The sequence below is a fragment of the Oncorhynchus mykiss genome, chromosome 23, assembly GCF_057628025.1.
Source record: "Oncorhynchus mykiss isolate SJ-2025 chromosome 23, ASM5762802v1, whole genome shotgun sequence".
NCBI lineage: Eukaryota > Metazoa > Chordata > Actinopteri > Salmoniformes > Salmonidae > Oncorhynchus > Oncorhynchus mykiss.
In genome coordinates, this window is record NC_143044.1 from 18,838,694 (window position 1) to 18,856,283 (window position 17,590).

At 45.4% G+C, this 17,590-nt stretch overlaps 1 protein-coding gene across 48 annotated transcripts in view; it reads right to left on the reverse strand.

Moving 5' to 3' along the window:
- LOC110502535 (ankyrin-3) overlaps positions 1 to 17,590 on the reverse strand; it is a 150,861-nt gene that overhangs the window by 93,272 nt on the left and 39,999 nt on the right. For 25 of the 48 annotated variants that reach the window (XM_090217039.1, XM_090217037.1, XM_090217031.1 and 22 more), the window contains exon 1: positions 5,767 to 6,323. The exons of 17 other annotated variants lie outside the window; for them this stretch is intronic. In XM_090217039.1, coding sequence (XP_090073165.1) covers positions 5,767 to 5,802 — 36 coding nt within the window. In that variant the 5' untranslated portion in view covers positions 5,803 to 6,323. Of the gene's footprint in view, positions 1 to 5,766; positions 6,324 to 17,590 lie in introns of those variants that run through there. 6 more of the 48 variants (XM_090217014.1, XM_090217010.1, XM_090217005.1 and 3 more) reach the window with 1 other exon arrangement.

Below are 17,590 nucleotides of genomic sequence, written 5' to 3' on the forward strand. Positions count from 1 at the left end.
GGAGTAGAGGCCTCCAAAGATAAGACGTTCAATATGAAGTCACACTGAGTTCAGTGACCCAAGTGGCCCTGGCTCAACACAGAATTGGCCAGACTACAGTACAGTATATAAAGCTACGAGGCAACAGTCTTTTAAAACCAGTCTCTCCATCACAGGCAAATGACTAGTGACACGGGTGACCGCCATTTCAAATACCATCCCATCGCATTCAAGTCGGAGAGAGAAAATCGTCTTTGTGTGTAAGGCATTACAGAGGATGGAGAGAGATTAGCTTTGAAAATATGATTAAACTTTGCAGATCAGAAGTTCAAAGAAATTAGGCCATTAAAGAGTAGGCTAAGCCTGAAGGAATAGCATTAATCTACTGTTAGATAGTTAAAGGGACTGAGGCTCCGTCGCTCTGACTGACGACTGATTCCCTGTTAAAGAGAAAGCACTTATTTACTAATTCAGTCTGAATTATTATACAGCTCCACTTAGGCCAACAGCATCTCAACAGAAAACATGTGGCACATTTTCTGTTAAGCTGATATAAAAATGACAATCTAATATTGAGGCAGAGTAGCGCTGCAAAGAGTTTTGTTGAATTAGTGTTTGGCCCAGATATCACTTATGACATCATTGAGTCCGGGGGTTACTGTTTTGTGTGGAGTGATTTTCTTTGCAATATCCCCCACATGATGTCAATGTGACAAGTAGGTAGTAGAACAAAAACACAGACATACCCACACAGAGGCACTGCAAAGCATCCACCCACCCACACACACACGTATCTTCTATATTCTACATATAAATACACTCGCACTCACACACACGGCATGTTGATGTCTGTGCTCCAGGCTGCTGGTTAGCTCAGTTTGAGCCCAGAACCCGCATCATTGTCTCATTTATCCCCTGGCCTCCATCGATACAAAAACACAGCCTAGGGCCACATGAGCTGAGAATGCCGATTGGTGCCAAAAAGCATCCAACCACCACACAGACACGCACTTTCCATTGGGGAAAAACAACACTATTGACAGGTTGGTGCATTCATTGTGGAGCTACTAGTTAGACAGATATCATTGCAAATTATGTTTTTCTCAAAGGGCCATTGGTGTACAGTAGATGTGGACCAGTACTAGAATAGTTAATGGCTTATAATGGGAAAGTATTGACAGCAGGATCGTAAGCACTTCTATTTACCGTTAGCAAATCATCCCCATAGGTCATGCTCACAGTCATTTTGGTTAATAATGGTTGATAATGGTTAATACCATGAAAAAAAATGGACAAAACAGAAAATCCGGCCTACAGTATATATAATGTTGAAGTGTAAAGGATGGAAGGGAAATGAGAGATTATACCACATGTGTACTGAACAAAAATATAAATGCAACATAAATACAACAATTTCAAAGATTTTACTGAGTTGAAGTTCATATAAGGAAATCAGTCAATTGAAATAAATGAATTAGCTTCCTTCAATAATATTGATCTAAATAGCTACGCTACACATCTCTTTGTGGACTTCCGTCCCTATCTCTGAGTCACAAAGTTAGACGACATGTGATTGGCTGAAAATGTGGCTAGCGAGAGCATCTTTCTGGTTCTAACCTAAGAAGGATTCTCGAAAAATACAACAAAAACACTGGTACTTGCACATGCTGTTCTCTCAGCTCTAATATAGGCTACAACTATATATAGTGCCTTCAGAAAGTATTCAGACCCCTTGACTTTTTTCACATTTTGTGACGTTACAGCCTTATTCTAAAATTGATCAAATAGTTTTTCCCCCTCACCAATCTAAACACGATACCCCATAATGACAAAGCAAAAACAGGTTTTTAGAAATTTTAGCTAATTTATGAAAAAATATATATGACATTTACATAAGTATTCAGATCCTTTACTCAGTACTTTGTTGAAGCACCTTTGGCAGCAATAACAGCATTCAGTCTTCTTGGGTATGACGCCACAAGCTTCTCTGCAGATCCTCTCTAGCTCTGTCAGGTTGGATGGGGAGCGTTGGGGCACAGTTATTTTTAGGTCTCTCCAGAGATGTTCGATTGGGTTAAAGCCCGGGATCTGGCTGGGCCACTCAATGACATTCAGAGACTTGTCTCAAAGCCACTCCTGCATTGGCTTGGCTGTGTGCTCAGGGTCATTGTTCTATTGGAAGGTGAACCTTCACCCCAGTCTGAGGTCCTGAGCGCCCTGGAGCAGGTTTTCATCAAGGATCTCTTCGTACTTTGCTCTGTTCATCTTTGCCTCTATCCTGACTTGACTCCCAGTCCCTGCCGCTGAAAAACATCCCCACAGCATGATGGTGCCACCACCATGTTTCACCGTAGGAATGGTGCCAGGTTTCCTCCAGATGTGACGGTTGGCATTCAGGCCAAAGAGTTCAATCTTGGTTTCATCAGACCAGAGGATCTTGTTTCTCATGGTCTGAGAGTCTTTAGGTGCCTTTTGGAAAACTACAAGCGGGCTGTCATATGCCTTTTACTGAGGAGTGGATTCCGTCTGGCCACTCTACCATAAAGGGCTGATTGGTGGAGTGCTGCAGAGATGGTTGTCCTTCTGGAAGGCTCTCCCATCTCCACAGAGGAACTCTGGATCTCTGTCAGAGTGACGATCGGGTTGTTGGTCACCTCCCTGACCAAGGCCCTTCTCCCCTGTTTGCTCAGTTTGGCCGGGCGGCCAGCTCTAGGAAGAGTCTTGAAGGTTCCCAACTTCTACCATTCAAGAATGATGGAGGCCACTGTGTTCTTGGGGACTTTCAATGCTGCAGAAATGTTTTGATACCCTTCCCCTGATCTGTGCCGTAACACAATCCTGTCTCGGAGCTCTACGGACGGTTCCAGTGGGACCTTGTATAGACAGGTGTGTGCCTTTCAAAATCATGTCCAATCAATTGAATTTACCACAGGTGGACTCCAATTAAGTTGTAGAAAAATCTTAAGGATTATCAATGGAAACAGGATGCACCTGAGCTCAACTTCGAGTCTCATAGCAAAGGGTCTGGATACTTATGTAAATCAGGTATTTAAAAAAGTATATATACATTTGCAAAAAATTAAAACCTGTGTTTTGCTTTGTCATTATGTGGTATTGTGTGTAAACTCAGCAAAAAATGAAACATCCTCTCACTGTCAACTGCGTTTATTTTCAGCAAACTTAACATGTGCAAATATTTGTATAAGATTCAAACAACTGAGACATGAACTGAACAAGTTCCACAGACTATTATGTTGAATAATGTGTCCCTGAACAAAGGTGGGGGGGGGGTCAAAATCAAAAGTAACAGTCAGTATCTGGTGTGGCCACGAGCTGCATTAAGTACTGCAGTGCATCTCCTCCTCATGGACTGCACCAGATTTGCCAGTTCTTGCTGTGAGATGTTACCCCATTCTTCCACCAAGGCACCTGCAAATTCCCGGACATTTCTGGGGGGAATGGCCCTAGCCCCCACCCTCTGATCCAACAGGTCCCAGACGTGCTCAATGGGATTGAGATCTCTTCGCTGGCCATAGCAGAACACTGACATTCCTGTCTTGCAGAAAATCACACACAGAATGAGCAGTATGGCTAGTGGCATTGTCATGATGGAGGGTCATGTCAGGAGGAGTCTGCAGGAAGGGTAACACATGAGGGGGGAGGATGTCTTCCCTGTAACGCACAGCATTGAGATTGCCTGCAATGACAAGAAGCTCAGTCCGATGATGCTGTGACACACCGCCCCAGACCATGACGGACCCTTCACCTCCAAATCGATTCCGCTCCAGAGTACAGGCCTCGGTGTAACGCTCATTCCTTCGATGATAAACACGAATCCGACCATCACCCCTGGTGAGACAAAACTGTGACTCCTCAGTGAAGAGCACCTTTTGCCAGTCCTGTCTGGTCCAGTGACAGTGGGTTTGTGTGTCACGGTCGTCCTCCTCTTCATCTGAAGAGGAGAGGCGAAAAGGATCAGAGGACCAATATGCGGCATGGTAAGTGTCCATGGTAAATCTTTAATCAAGAAAGTACTGAACACTGAAAACTATACAAAACCAGTAAACAAAATAACAACCGTGAAGCTAATGCGAGCTGCGCTGAAACAAGCCATCAACATAGACAATCACCCACAAACAAACAGTGCAACCCAGGCTACCTAAGTATGATTCTCAATCAGAGACAACTAATGACACCTGCCTCTGATTGAGAACCATACTAGGCCGAAACATAGAAATGCCCCAAAACATAGAAAAAACAAACATAGACTGCCCACCCAACTCACGCCCTGACCATACTAAATAAATACAAAACAAAGGAAATAAAGGTCAGAACGTGACATTGTGCCCATAGGTGACGTTGTTGCCGGTGATGTCTGATGAGGACCTGCTTACAACAGGCCTACAAGCCCTCAGTCCAGCCTCTCTCAGCCTATTGCGGACAGTCTGAGCACTGATGGAGGGATTGTTGGGTAGTTGGGTTGCCATCCTGTACCATCCTGTACCTGTCCCACAGATGTGCTGTTCGGATGTACCGATCCTGTGCAGGTGTTGTTACATGTGGTCTGCTACTGCGAGGACGATCAGCTGTCCGTCCTGTCTCCCTGTAGCTCTATCTTAGGCTTCTCACAGTACGGACATTGCAATTTATTGCCCTGGCCACATTTGCAGTCCTCATGCCTCCTTGCAGTGTGCCTAAGGCACGTTCACGCAGATGAGAAGTGACCCTGGGTATCTTTCTTTTGGTGTTTTCAGAGTCAGTAGAAAGGCTTCTTTAGTGTCCTACGTTTTCATAACTGTGACCTTAATTGCCTACCGTCTGTAAGCTGTTAGTGTCTTAATGTCCGTTCCACAGGTGAATGTTCATTCATTGTTTGTGGTTCATTGAAGAAGCCTGAGAAAAAGTGTTTAAACCCTTTACAATGAAGATCTGTGAAGTTATTTGTATTTTTACAAATTATCTTTGAAAGACAGGGTACTGAAATAGGGACGTTTCTTTTTTTTCTAAGAAAATAATAAGACTGTAACGTAACAAAATGTAGAAAAAGTCAAGGGGTCTGAATACTTTCCGAAGGCACTATATTGCTGTTGTATTTCACCCCCTTTTTATCCCAAATTTAGATCTTGTCTTATCGCTGCAACTTCCCAACGGGGCTCGGGAGGTGAAGGTTGAGTCATGCGTCCTCCGAAACATGACCCTTCAAATCACGCTTCTTAACACCCGCCCACTTAACCCGGAAGCCAGCACATGCACACGCGCACGCACACGTATAGCAGATCAGAGGACAATTATCAGTGGAGAGATTCTTCACCAAATTCAAGCCATCCACAAAGTCTTAAGAAATTCCCTATGCAAGCAGCAGGATGCTCTACGCTGCACATCTGATTTTCCCTTATCACATTACCTGTCAAGGTCAGCTGGTTTGCACTGGATCCCTGACAAAGAGCATCCTTTAGATAGTTCGCTCTAGTGCAAACACAAACTGGAAATTACAAAGCCCATGATGCCACCAGTGTTATTCACTTATGCCCTTATGCCAAACAAACAAAATGTCCTCTGTAGTAGGAGAACCAGCCTCTCCAACACAGATAGCTACGTGTTTGTGTCCCGTAACCATCCTGCGTCCATGCACTACGCTGCACCACAAGGCTATACTATAGAGACTGGTGACCTCTGAGTGATGATCAAATCGAACTATCATACTAACTCCTCACCACAATCCCCTTTCACAACTCCTCACAAGGCAGTAGTGATACAAAAATGGAAACAATTCCAGGGAACACTTACTATTGTCAGGAAGTCTGCTGCCTCTTCCACAGCCATGTTTCCCCCTCTCTCTCTGCAGTTCAGGAGTGAAACCTGAGCTCTCAATTAGCTCTGTTCCAAGCAGAACCACGCTCAGTACACAGCACAGCACAGGGAGAGGGACAGGGAAGAGCAAGATGCCATTATGTCAGGTGACCAAGGCAAAAAAAGAACAAATCCCAACCGAGCAGGACACCCAAAATAACGCTTCCTTGATGATCCACGCAATGAAGGGATGGAGGCAGAGAGGTAAAGAGGAAGATAGGTTAGCTTCTGTATCTAACCTTCCAAGAGAAGTTAACAATCCCCTCTGTAAGTGTTTGTCTGTCTCCGACATACAAAATGACACATGCCAAATCCTTTTCTCCCTCTCCCTCCCTCTTGCCCACTCTTTATGTCATCCCAGATCTCCCAGATCTCACTCAGAAAGTTCCCTAGAAATGGCAGGGTCTAGGACAGGGAGAACACCCTGACTTACCATACTAGTAGATAGAACTTCCTCCCCCGTCTCTTACTCTAACGCTCTCTCAGAGGGGGGAGGGGGGGGGGTAAATGTAATCGTGATATCCAAGGATAGGGAGGGAGGGGGACACTGAAAATAGCAGCTGAAACAAATACTTTTGCTAAAAGGGGTCAACCCTGTCAACCCACTCTCCTCACTCTGTCGTTTTCTCTCCCTCCCTCTGCCACTGCCAGCACGAGGCTATTTATTGTCATCCTGCTTATCAGCTCTTTTCCCCCACAAAAAGAGTGTGTGTGTGTGCGTGGTGTTTGTTTGCATGCATGCACGTGTGTGTTTGTGTGTGTGCGCATGTGTGTATGTGTGTGTATAAGGGGGCTTCCTATCCAAACAACAGGGAGGTGGAGGGCTGGTGGGGACCTGCAGGGCACAACAATGCCGCCAGACGCTATTTCGGGGGGCACAACTAGTCAATGGGGACAGTTTGAGGAGGGATTAAGGGGACTTTCCCCCTCCCACATCCACCCCCTTAACACACGCCCCACATAGATCAGACAGGAGACAGCCTGGGTCCCACTATCTGGCATGAACCCCCCCAGTTGATCTCTATCCCTTTCGGACGGCTTTGTACACGCCCTCCCCCGTCACCATATTATAGACACTGACGCCTCAATATTCATCCTGAAAACAGTGATTCTTTAACATTATTTTTTTCTGTAAGTCATCACTATTGTATTGCTATGTATAAGTGCAAAGCTCCAAGATTGGGAAATGTACCCCTTTTTTTCAAAATAGCTTGATCTTCTCTCAAATATGATTTTGTTGGACTGCCCCTGGTATTTGGAGATACGACAAACGCAGTTCATCAACATGAGACAAGAGGCAACTATTTATAGGCCAGCAAGTCTTTGTTCTGCCAACTCTGCAGACAAGACACGCACGCACACACGCACACACACACACACACACACACACACACACACACACACACACACACACACACACACACACACACACATCCAAGCTGGGTTGTCATTGGCTGTCACAGCTCCAGAGGAATAGCCTCCCTTGCATTCTGGGTAAGTACAATGTCTACTTCAAAAGCACACAATGGAGTGAGTGACGCACCGTGATGTGCCATGGAACAGTCAGCTGGAACACGTGACTGGTAGATCACAGGTCCTTCCCAGGAACAGCATCCGCTTTGGAACGGGCTGTTACCATGGCAACACGTGAGGTTACAGTGGAGGAGGAAGAGAGTCAAGCCCACTTGCAAAAAATTCTCACACACACACTCACACACTGTACATCAACAACCATTACACAAGCGAATCAACTCTGCACAGGAGCCTTGAAGACAACATGAAGTATCATGTCATATGATTTCAATGTACTGTAGCCTGTCTGATCAAATTACATAGAAAATCATGCAATAATGATCAATAAAATCACATGACGCACACCCCTTTTTAAAGGCTATCAAAGGCCTAAAACAGAACATTGCCTTTAAAAAACAAATGTTTTATTAACTGGTGGCCTTTGGTGTGTTGAACCCAGATAACAAATGACTGAAGAGGGTCTGCCTTCAGAGCGAATTGAGAGCATGCACTGTATAACAGCATGCAGAGCTAAGAAGAAAATACTGTTTTCTTGGTATTGTACAGCTCTTAGTATCAGCTCAGCATGGGTCTTCTGAGACCAGACAAACCATGAGTGTTCCAAATGAGTTGACATGAAATGAATCTCACAGCAAAAGCACATTCGCTTAATAAAGGCTCTACCAGTACGATCTTCCAGAAAGTCAGTTTCCTCAGGGATCGCTTTACCCCTTGGCTAAACAAACATGAAACCAAGTTATAGAACATGATAGGATAGTCTAAGGCTATAAGATAAAACATAACATCTACATGTAAAAATGTAGAAGCCGTCCAGGAGGAAAACCATGTGGAGCACTTGTGTAGAAAAGCCACCAAAGGAGCAAGATATGTACTGCAGAGATCTAGCTCAAGGGCACAACAACACTAAGTCACCTGGGACGTGAAAACATCAGAGATGTGGGTGAAAAGGGGAGAGAGAGAGAGAGAGAGAGAGAGAGAGAGAGAGAGAGAGAGAGAGAGAGAGAAGAGAGAGAGAAGAGAGAGAGAGAGATGGGGGGACGCAAAGCAACAGAGGGCAAACGAGAGGGAAGGAGAATAATAGGCTGGACCATGAGAAAACCTTCAGACAGGGGGACCCATTCTACTGTCAATACACCTGCAGGCTGAGTGTGAGTAGAAGGGGAATCCACTGACATGGGGGGGGGGATCTGGTTGTCATATTGGATTTCCTAGAAAAATCTAACTCTGAATATTTCAAACCTACACACATCACTCACTATGTAGCTTTACACAGATTCAGACAGAGAGAGAAGGAAAGAGAGAAAACTGAGAATGGATGGTCCGTATTTTTGGACCATTGTCATTGGGGAAGGAGAGAAAGAGAGAGAAGATAGTCTAGAATTGTGGTATGGTATGGTAGGAATCCAGTGACATCATCACATTCTGTGCAGAGACCCTCACGGCAGTGTATGTGCTGAGTGGAGGAACACAGGACTCTAGTGGAGGATCCATGACAATGCCACCATTAACATAACATAATAACAGCCAGACACTGTGCGGTAGTAACACAGATGCTGTGCACTGCTCCTACTAGGTCTGATGTTCCCATGGATGATACTTCCTAGGGGCCAAACACACAGTCATGCATGAGAACTTGTGCCTCTTGTATTAACAAGTTATAAACACAAAACCACTCTCTTTCAATACCTTTTTAGAGGAGGTCAACACATGGGCTAGCTGTGACAATAACATGGTAAAACCAGGAAGGTTTGGTACACTACTTAAAATGAAGATGAAAGGAGCCACAATAATTACATCCAATCTTGGGTGAGTAGGGAGCATACATGAGCATGTGTCTGTGAGTGTGTGTGGGAGAGAGAGAGTGAGAGGAGACAGTGAAAAAGACAGAGCTCTTCTGATATTACATAGCTGCAGCTGCCCACTGCTTTTTTCCCATTACACACGTCAATGAATCGCACATCATCTCCCTTCTCTGCCCTTACCCCCATTGGCTCTCTACACTACTGTTCACCCTTGGGTGAGGTCGACGTCACCGGTCTTCTAGCCATCGCCGATCCACCTTTAATTTTCCATTTGTTTTGTCTTGTTTTCCCACACACCTGGTTTACATTCCCTCATTACTTGTTGTGTATTTACCCCTCTGTTCCCCCCATGTCTGTGTGTGAAATTGTTTGTTGTAAAGTGTTTGTGCACTCTGACTGGTTCGCGACGGGTTATTTGTATCCATATTTGTTGTTCTGGGTGCCGTTGGTTTTGCATATTAAACTGCTCCGGTTATTACCCAGTTCTGCTCTCCTGCACCTGACTTCCATGCAGCCAGTCATGCACCCCTTGCATATATAGTGCTATACCAAAACAAGAATACAGTTGGGGGACTGTAATATCTCTCAATGGTAGTTGTTCCACAGCAAGAAGACAGTCTTCCAGGTGCTTTCATATACTCACTTCTACACTAATAATCAAGGCTGAATAAATCAAATACATTTTATTAGACACATGCTCCGAATACAACAGGTGTAGGTAGACCTTACAGTCAAATGCTTACTTACAAGCCCCTAACCAACAATACAGTTTAAAAAATATGAATAAGAATAAGAAATGAATGTAACAAGTAGTTAAATGCAGCAGTAAAGTAAAAATAGAGAGTCTATATACAGGGTACAGAGTCAATGTGTGGGAGCACCGGTTAGTTGAGGTAATATGCACATGTAGCTAGAGTTATTAAAGTGACTATGCATAGATAATAACAGAGAGTAGCAGCGGCGTAAAGGGGGGGGGGGGGGGGAATGCAAATAGTCTGGGTAGCCATTTGATTAGATGTTCAGAAGTCTTATGGCTTGGGGGTCGGACATGTTTAGAAGTCTCTTGGACCTAGACTCCAGTACCGCTTGCCGTGGAGTAGCAGAGAGAACTGTCTATGACTAGGGTGGCTGGAGTCTTTGACAATTTTTAGGGCCTTCTTCTGACACCGCCTGGTATAGAGGTCCTGGATGACAGGAAGCTTGGACCCAGTGATGTACTGGGCCATACACACTACCCTATGGGGGCGTGCTCGGTCCTCCTTTTCCTGTAGTCCACAATCATCTCCTTTGTCTTAATCATGTTGAGGGAGAGGTTGTTGTCCTGGCACCACACGGCCAGATCTCTGACCTCCTCCCTATAGGCTGTCTCGTTGTTGTCGGTGATCAGGCCTACCACTGTTGTGTCATCGGCAAACTTAATGATGGTGTTGGAGTTATGCCTGGCCATACAGTCATGAGTGAACAGGGAGTACCGGAGGGGACTGAGCATGCACCCCTGAGGGGCCCCTGTGTTGAGGATCAGCGTGGGGGAAGTGTTGTTACCTACCCTCACCACCTGGGGGCTGCCTGTCAGGAAGTCCAGGATCCAGTTGCAGAGGGAGGTGTTTAGTCCCAGGGTCCTTAGCTTATTGATGAGCTTTGAGGGCACTATGGTTTTGAATGCTACGGGTCGGTAGTCATTTAGGCAGGTTACCTTGGTGTTCCTGGGCAAAGGGACCATGGTGGTCTGCTTAAAACATGTTGCTATTACATACTCAGACAGGAGAGGTTGAAAATGTCAGTGAAGACACTTGCCAGTTGGTCAGCGCATGCTCGCAGTACATGTCCTGGTAATTAGTCTGGCCCTGCGGCCTTGTGAATGTTGACCTGTTTAAAGGTCTTACTCACATCAGCTGTGGAGAGCGTGATCACACAGTCGTCTGGAACAGCTGGTGCTCTCATGCATGTTTCAGTGTTATTTGCCTCGAAGCAAGCGCAGAAGTTATTTCGCTCATTTGGTAGGCTTGTGTCACTGGGCAGCTCTCGGCTGTGCTTCCCTTTGTAGTCTGTAATGATTTGCAAGTCCTGCCACTTCCGACTAGCGTCGGAGCCGGTGTAGTATGATTCAATCTTAGTCCTGTATTGACACTTTGCCTGTTTGATGATTTGTCAGAGGGCATAGCGGGATTTCCTATAAGCTTCCGTGTTAGTGCAGAGCAGAGCCATATTGTAGCAGCACTTCCTTAGCCTAGGTGGAGCACTATGGTTCACTGACTTTCTTTCCAAATGCAGAGGCTCTAGTTCTGGGCAGCAGAGATAGGAGTTGGAAGACGACTCCGGTCACGACTTGCAGACTTGTTTTTGAGTTGCTGTGCGTTTTGTTGCCAACCTGTTTTGCTACCAAATTTACGGTTTTTACTTTTTAATTACCGTTTATATTTTTGTTTTTTCCTACTCAACTTTTTCACTCCGGACGCTTTATCTGGACACGGTTCGTCAGGACCTCCAACAGCCGAAGCTAAGTAGTAACATTAACATGATGCCTTCTAATTGCAGTCGCTGTACTCGCCTTACGGCGAGGATAGCTGTGCTACAAGCCCAGCTTCAGACGCAATCGCTAGGCAAGGGTAATTTCAGTGTAGGAAAGGATGAAACAGCGTCTGTGCCACCAGTAAGTACAGATAGTAGTATAAATCCCCTGGCACAGTCCCCGCAGCCGGACAACTTTCTCACGGTTTCTGGAAGGAAATGCTGTAGGAACGCTCAACCGGTGTCGCTCATTCAGCCGACAGAAACTTTCAACCGGTTTTCCCCATTAAGCAGCGGGTCGGAGTCAGAGGCCGAGTCTTCTCTGGTCTTTACTCCTCCCGTTACGGGGTCTGAGACGCCGAAGCTTCCCACCATTAGCTCTGACAAATTGAAAACTCTAGTCATTGGCGACTCCATTACCCGCAGTATTAGACTTGAGAATCATCCAGCGATCATACACTGTTTACCGGGGGGCAGGGCTACCGACGTTAAGGCTAATCTGAAGATGGTGCTGGCTAAAGCTAAAACTGGCGAGTGTAGAGAGTATAGAGATATTGTTATCCACGTCGGCACCAACGATGTTAGGATGAAACAGTCAGAGATCACCAAGCGCAACATAGCTTCTGCGTGTAAATCAGCTAGAAAGATGTGTCGGCATCGAGTAATTGTCTCTGGCCCCCTCCCAGTTAGGGGGAGTGATGAGCTCTACAGCAGAGTCTCACAACTCAATCGCTGGTTGAAAACTGTTTTCTGCCCCTCCCAAAAGATAGAATTTGTAGATAATTGGCCCTCTTTCTGGGACTCACCCTCAACAGGACCTGCTGAGGAGTGACGGACTCCATCCTAGCTGGAGGGGTGCTCTCATTTTATCTACCAACATAGACAGGGCTCTAACTCCTCTAGCTCCACAATGAAATAGGGTGCAGGCCAGGCAGCACGCTGTTAGCCAGCCTGCCAGCATAGTGGAGTCTGCCACTAGCACAGTCAGTGTAGTCAGCTCAGCTATCACCATTGAGACCGTGTCTGTGCCTCGACCTAGGTTGGGCAAAACTAAACATGGCGGTGTTCGCTTTAGCAATCTCACTAGGATAAAGACCACCTCCATTCCTGTCATTATTGAAAGAGATCATGATACCTCACATCTCAAAATAGGGCTACTTAATGTTAGATCCCTTACTTCAAAGGCAATTATAGTCAATGAACTAATCACTGATCATAATCTTGATGTGATTGGCCTGACTGAAACATGGCTTAAGCCTGATGAATTTACTGTGTTAAATGAGGCCTCACCTCCTGGCTACACTAGTGACCATATCCCCCGTGCATCCCGCAAAGGCGGAGGTGTTGCTAACATTTACGATAGCAAATTTCAATTTACAAAAAAAAAAATGACGTTTTCGTCTTTTGAGCTTCTAGTCATGAAATCTATGCAGCCTACTCAATTACTTTTTATAGCTACTGTTTACAGGCCTCCTGGGCCATATACAGCGTTCCTCACTGAGTTCCCTGAATTCCTATCGGACCTTGTAGTCATAGCGGATAATATTCTAATCTTTGGTGACTTTAATATTCACATGGAAAAGTCCACAGACCCACTCCAAAAGGCTTTCGGAGCCATCATCGACTCAGTGGGTTTTGTCCAACATGTCTCTGGACCCACTCACTGTCACAGTCATACGCTGGACCTAGTTTTGTCCCATGGAATAAATGTTGTGGATCTTAATGTTTTTCCTCATAATCCTGGACTATCGGACCACCATTTTATTACGTTTGCAATTGCAACAAATAATCTGCTCAGACCCCAACCAAGGATCATCAAAAGTCGTGCTATAAATTCACAGACAACACAAAGATTCCTTGATGTCCTTCCAGATTCCCTCTGTCTACCCAAGGACGCCAGAGGACAAAAATCAGTTAACCACCTAACTGAGGAACTCAACTTAACCTTGCGCAATACCCTAGATGCAGTTGCACCCCTAAAAACTAAAAACATTTCTCATAAGAAACTAGCTCCCTGGTACACAGAAAATACCCGAGCTCTGAAGCAAGCTTCCAGAAAATTGGAACGGAAATGGCGACACACCAAACTGGAAGTCTTCCGACTAGCTTGGAAAGACAGTACTGTGCAGTACCGAAGAGCCCTTACTGCTGCTCGATCATCCTATTTTTCTAACTTAATTGAGGAAAATAAGAACAATCCGAAATTCCTTTTTGATACTGTCGCAAAGCTAACTAAAAAGCAGCATTCCCCAAGAGAGGATGACTTTCACTTTAGCAGTGATAAATTCATGAACTTCTTTGAGGAAAAGATTATGATTATTAGAAAGCAAATTACGGACTCTTCCTTAAATCTGCGTATTCCTTCAAAGCTCAGTTGTCCTGAGTCTGCACAACTCTGCCAGGACCTAGGATCAAGAGAGACACTCAAGTGTTTTAGTACTATATCTCTTGACACAATGATGAAAATAATCATGGCCTCTAAACCTTCAAGCTGCATACTGGACCCTATTCCAACTAAACTACTGAAAGAGCTGCTTCCTGTGCTTGGCCCTCCTATGTTGAACATAATAAACGGCTCTCTATCCACCGGATGTGTACCAAACTCACTAAAAGTGGCAGTAATAAAGCCTCTCTTGAAAAAGCCAAACCTTGACCCAGAAAATATAAAAAACTATCGGCCTATATCGAATCTTCCATTCCTCTCAAAAATTTTAGAAAAGGCTGTTGCGCAACAACTCACTGCCTTCCTGAAGACAAACAATGTATACGAAATGCTTCAGTCTGGTTTTAGACCCCATCATAGCACTGAGACGGCACTTGTGAAGGTGGTAAATGACATTTTAATGGCATCGGACCGAGGCTCTGCATCTGTCCTCGTGCTCCTAGACCTTAGTGCTGCTTTTGATACCATCGATCACCACATTCTTTTGGAGAGATTGGAAACCCAAATTGGTCTACACGGACAAGTTCTGGCCTGGTTTAGATCTTATCTGTCGGAAAGATATCAGTTTGTCTCTGTGAATGGTCTGTCCTCTGACAAATCAACTGTAAATTTCGGTGTTCCTCAAGGTTCCGTTTTAGGACCACTATTGTTTTCACTCTATATTTTACCTCTTGGGGATGTTATTCGAAAACATAATGTTAACTTTCACTGCTATGCGGATGACACACAGCTGTACATTTCAATTAAACATGGTGAAGCCCCAAAATTGCCCTTGCTAGAAGAATGTGTTTCAGACATAAGGAAGTGGATGGCTGCAAACTTTCTACTTTTAAACTCGGACAAAACAGAGATGCTTGTTCTAGGTCCCAAGAAACAAAGAGATCTTCTGTTGAATCTGACAATTAATCTTAATGGTTGTACAGTCGTCTCAAATAAAACTGTGAAGGACCTCGGCGTTACTCTGGACCCTGATCTCTCTTTTGAAGAACATATCAAGACCATTTCAAGGACAGCTTTTTTCCATCTACGTAACATTGCAAAAATCAGGAACTTTCTGTCCAAAAATGATGCAGAAAAATTAAACCATGCTTTTGTCACTTCCAGGTTAGACTACTGCAATGCTCTACTTTCCGGCTACCCGGATAAAGCACTAAATAAACTTCAGTTAGTGCTAAATACGGCTGCTAGGATCCTGACTAGAACCAAAAAATTTGATCATATTACTCCAGTGCTAGCCTCTCTACACTGGCTTCCTGTCAAAGCAAGGGCTGATTTCAAGGTTTTACTGCTAACCTACAAAGCATTACATGGGCTTGCTCCTATCTATCTCTCTGATTTGGTCCTGCCATACATACCTACACGTACGCTACGGTCACAAGACGCAGGCCTCCTAATTGTCCCTAGAATTTTTAAGCAAACAGCTGGAGGCAGGGCTTTCTCCTATAGAGCTCCATTTTTATGGAACGGTCTGCCTACCCATGTCAGAGACGCAAACTCGATCTCAACCTTTAAGTCAATACTGAAGACTCATCTCTTCAGTGGGTCATATGATTGAGTGTAGTCTGGCCCAGGAGTGGGAGGGTGAACGGAAAGGCTCTGGAGCAACGAACCACCCTTGCTGTCTCTGCCTGGCCGGTTCCCCTCTTTCCACTGGGATTCTCTGCCTCTAACCCTATTACAGGGGCTGAGTCACTGGCTTTACTGGGGCTCTCTCATGCCGTCCCTGGAGGGGGTGCGTCACCTGAGTGGGTTGAGTCACTGACGTGGTCATCCTGTCTGGGTTGGCGCCCCCCCCCCCCCCCCTTAAGTTGTGCCGTGGCGGAGGTCTTTGTGGGCTATACTCAGCCTTGTCTCAGGATGGTATGTTGGTGGTTGAAGATATCCCTCTAGTGGTGTGGGGGCTGTGCTTTGGCAAAGTGGGTGGGGTTATATCCTTCCTGTTTGGCCCTGTCCGGGGGTGTCCTCGGAGTGGGCCACAGTGTCTCCTGACCCCTCCTGTCTCAGCCTCCAGTATTTATGCTGCAGTAGTTTATGTGTCGGGGGGCTAGGGTCAGTTTGTTATATCTGGAGTACTTCTCCTGTCCTATTCGGTGTCCTGTGTGAATCTAAGTGTGCGTTCTCTAATTCTCTCCTTCTCTCTTTCTCTCTCTCGGAGGACCTGAGCCCTAGGACCATGCCCCAGGACTACCTGACATGATGACTCCTTGCTGTCCCCAGTCCACCTGGCTGTGCTGCTGCTCCAGTTTCAACTGTTCTGCCTTATTATTATTCAACCATGCTGATCATTTATGAACATTTGAACATCTTGGCCATGTTCTGTTATAATCTCCACCCGGCACAGCCAGAAGAGGACTGGCCATCCCACATATGCTCTCTCTAATTCTCTCTTTCTTTCTCTCTCTCGGAGGACCTGAGCCCTGGGACCATGCCCCGGGAGTGCCTGACATGATGGCTCCTTGCTGTCCCCAGTCCACCTGACTGTGCTGCTGCTCCAGTTTCAACTATTCTGCCTTATTATTATTCGACCATGCTGGTCATTTATGAACATTTGAACATCTTGACCATGTTTTGTTATAATCTCCACCCGGCACAGCCAGAAGAGGACTGGCCACCCCACATAGCCTGGTTCCTCTCTAGGTTTCTTCCTAGGTTTTGGCCTTTCTAGGGAGTTTTTCCTAGCCACCGTGCTTCTTCACCTGCATTGCTTGCTGTTTGGGGTTTTAGGCTGGGTTTCTGTACAGCACTTTGAGATATCAGCTGATGTACGAAGGGCTATATAAAATAAATTTGATTGATTGATTGAAGATCTAAGGTCAGTTTAGCATTTCCCCCAATGGTTAAAGGGGATTTGTGAAGTGTAACCTGATCCTATATATATATATATATATATATATAGAGAGAGAGATATATAGGATCAGGTTACACTTCACAAATCCACGTTAACCATTGGGGGAAATGCTAAACTGACCTTATATATGTATGTATCTGTGTGTACGGGCAACTTCAACCAAGATCACAGATATACCTGGTCTCAGATCTGTACTGTGCGTTTGCCAAGCCATTTGTCACTCGATGCCATATATGTATGGCATAACAAGAACACAGCAGATGACATGGCCATACAGCTCTGCCACAAGCCTAGATACACCCTGCTACTCATCTTATAGCTGATTGGCTGTCCCAATTGGAAGTAAAGTGGTGTGTCAGGGATGTGCCCAACTCCAGATGATGCCTTAACTAACGTCCGCACCCTCCCTGCACGCACACCTAGATCTCTCTCCAGGGCCATCACAGTACTCTCTGTCCCAGACTGCTGCCTCTCCGATGGGGCACAGCCCACAATGATGAAGGGGAGGTTATGGAGGGGATAGGAGAGGGGGTGGACACAAGAGACACAGACACAGACACAGACACACACACACACACACACACACACACACACACACACACACACACACACACACACACACACACA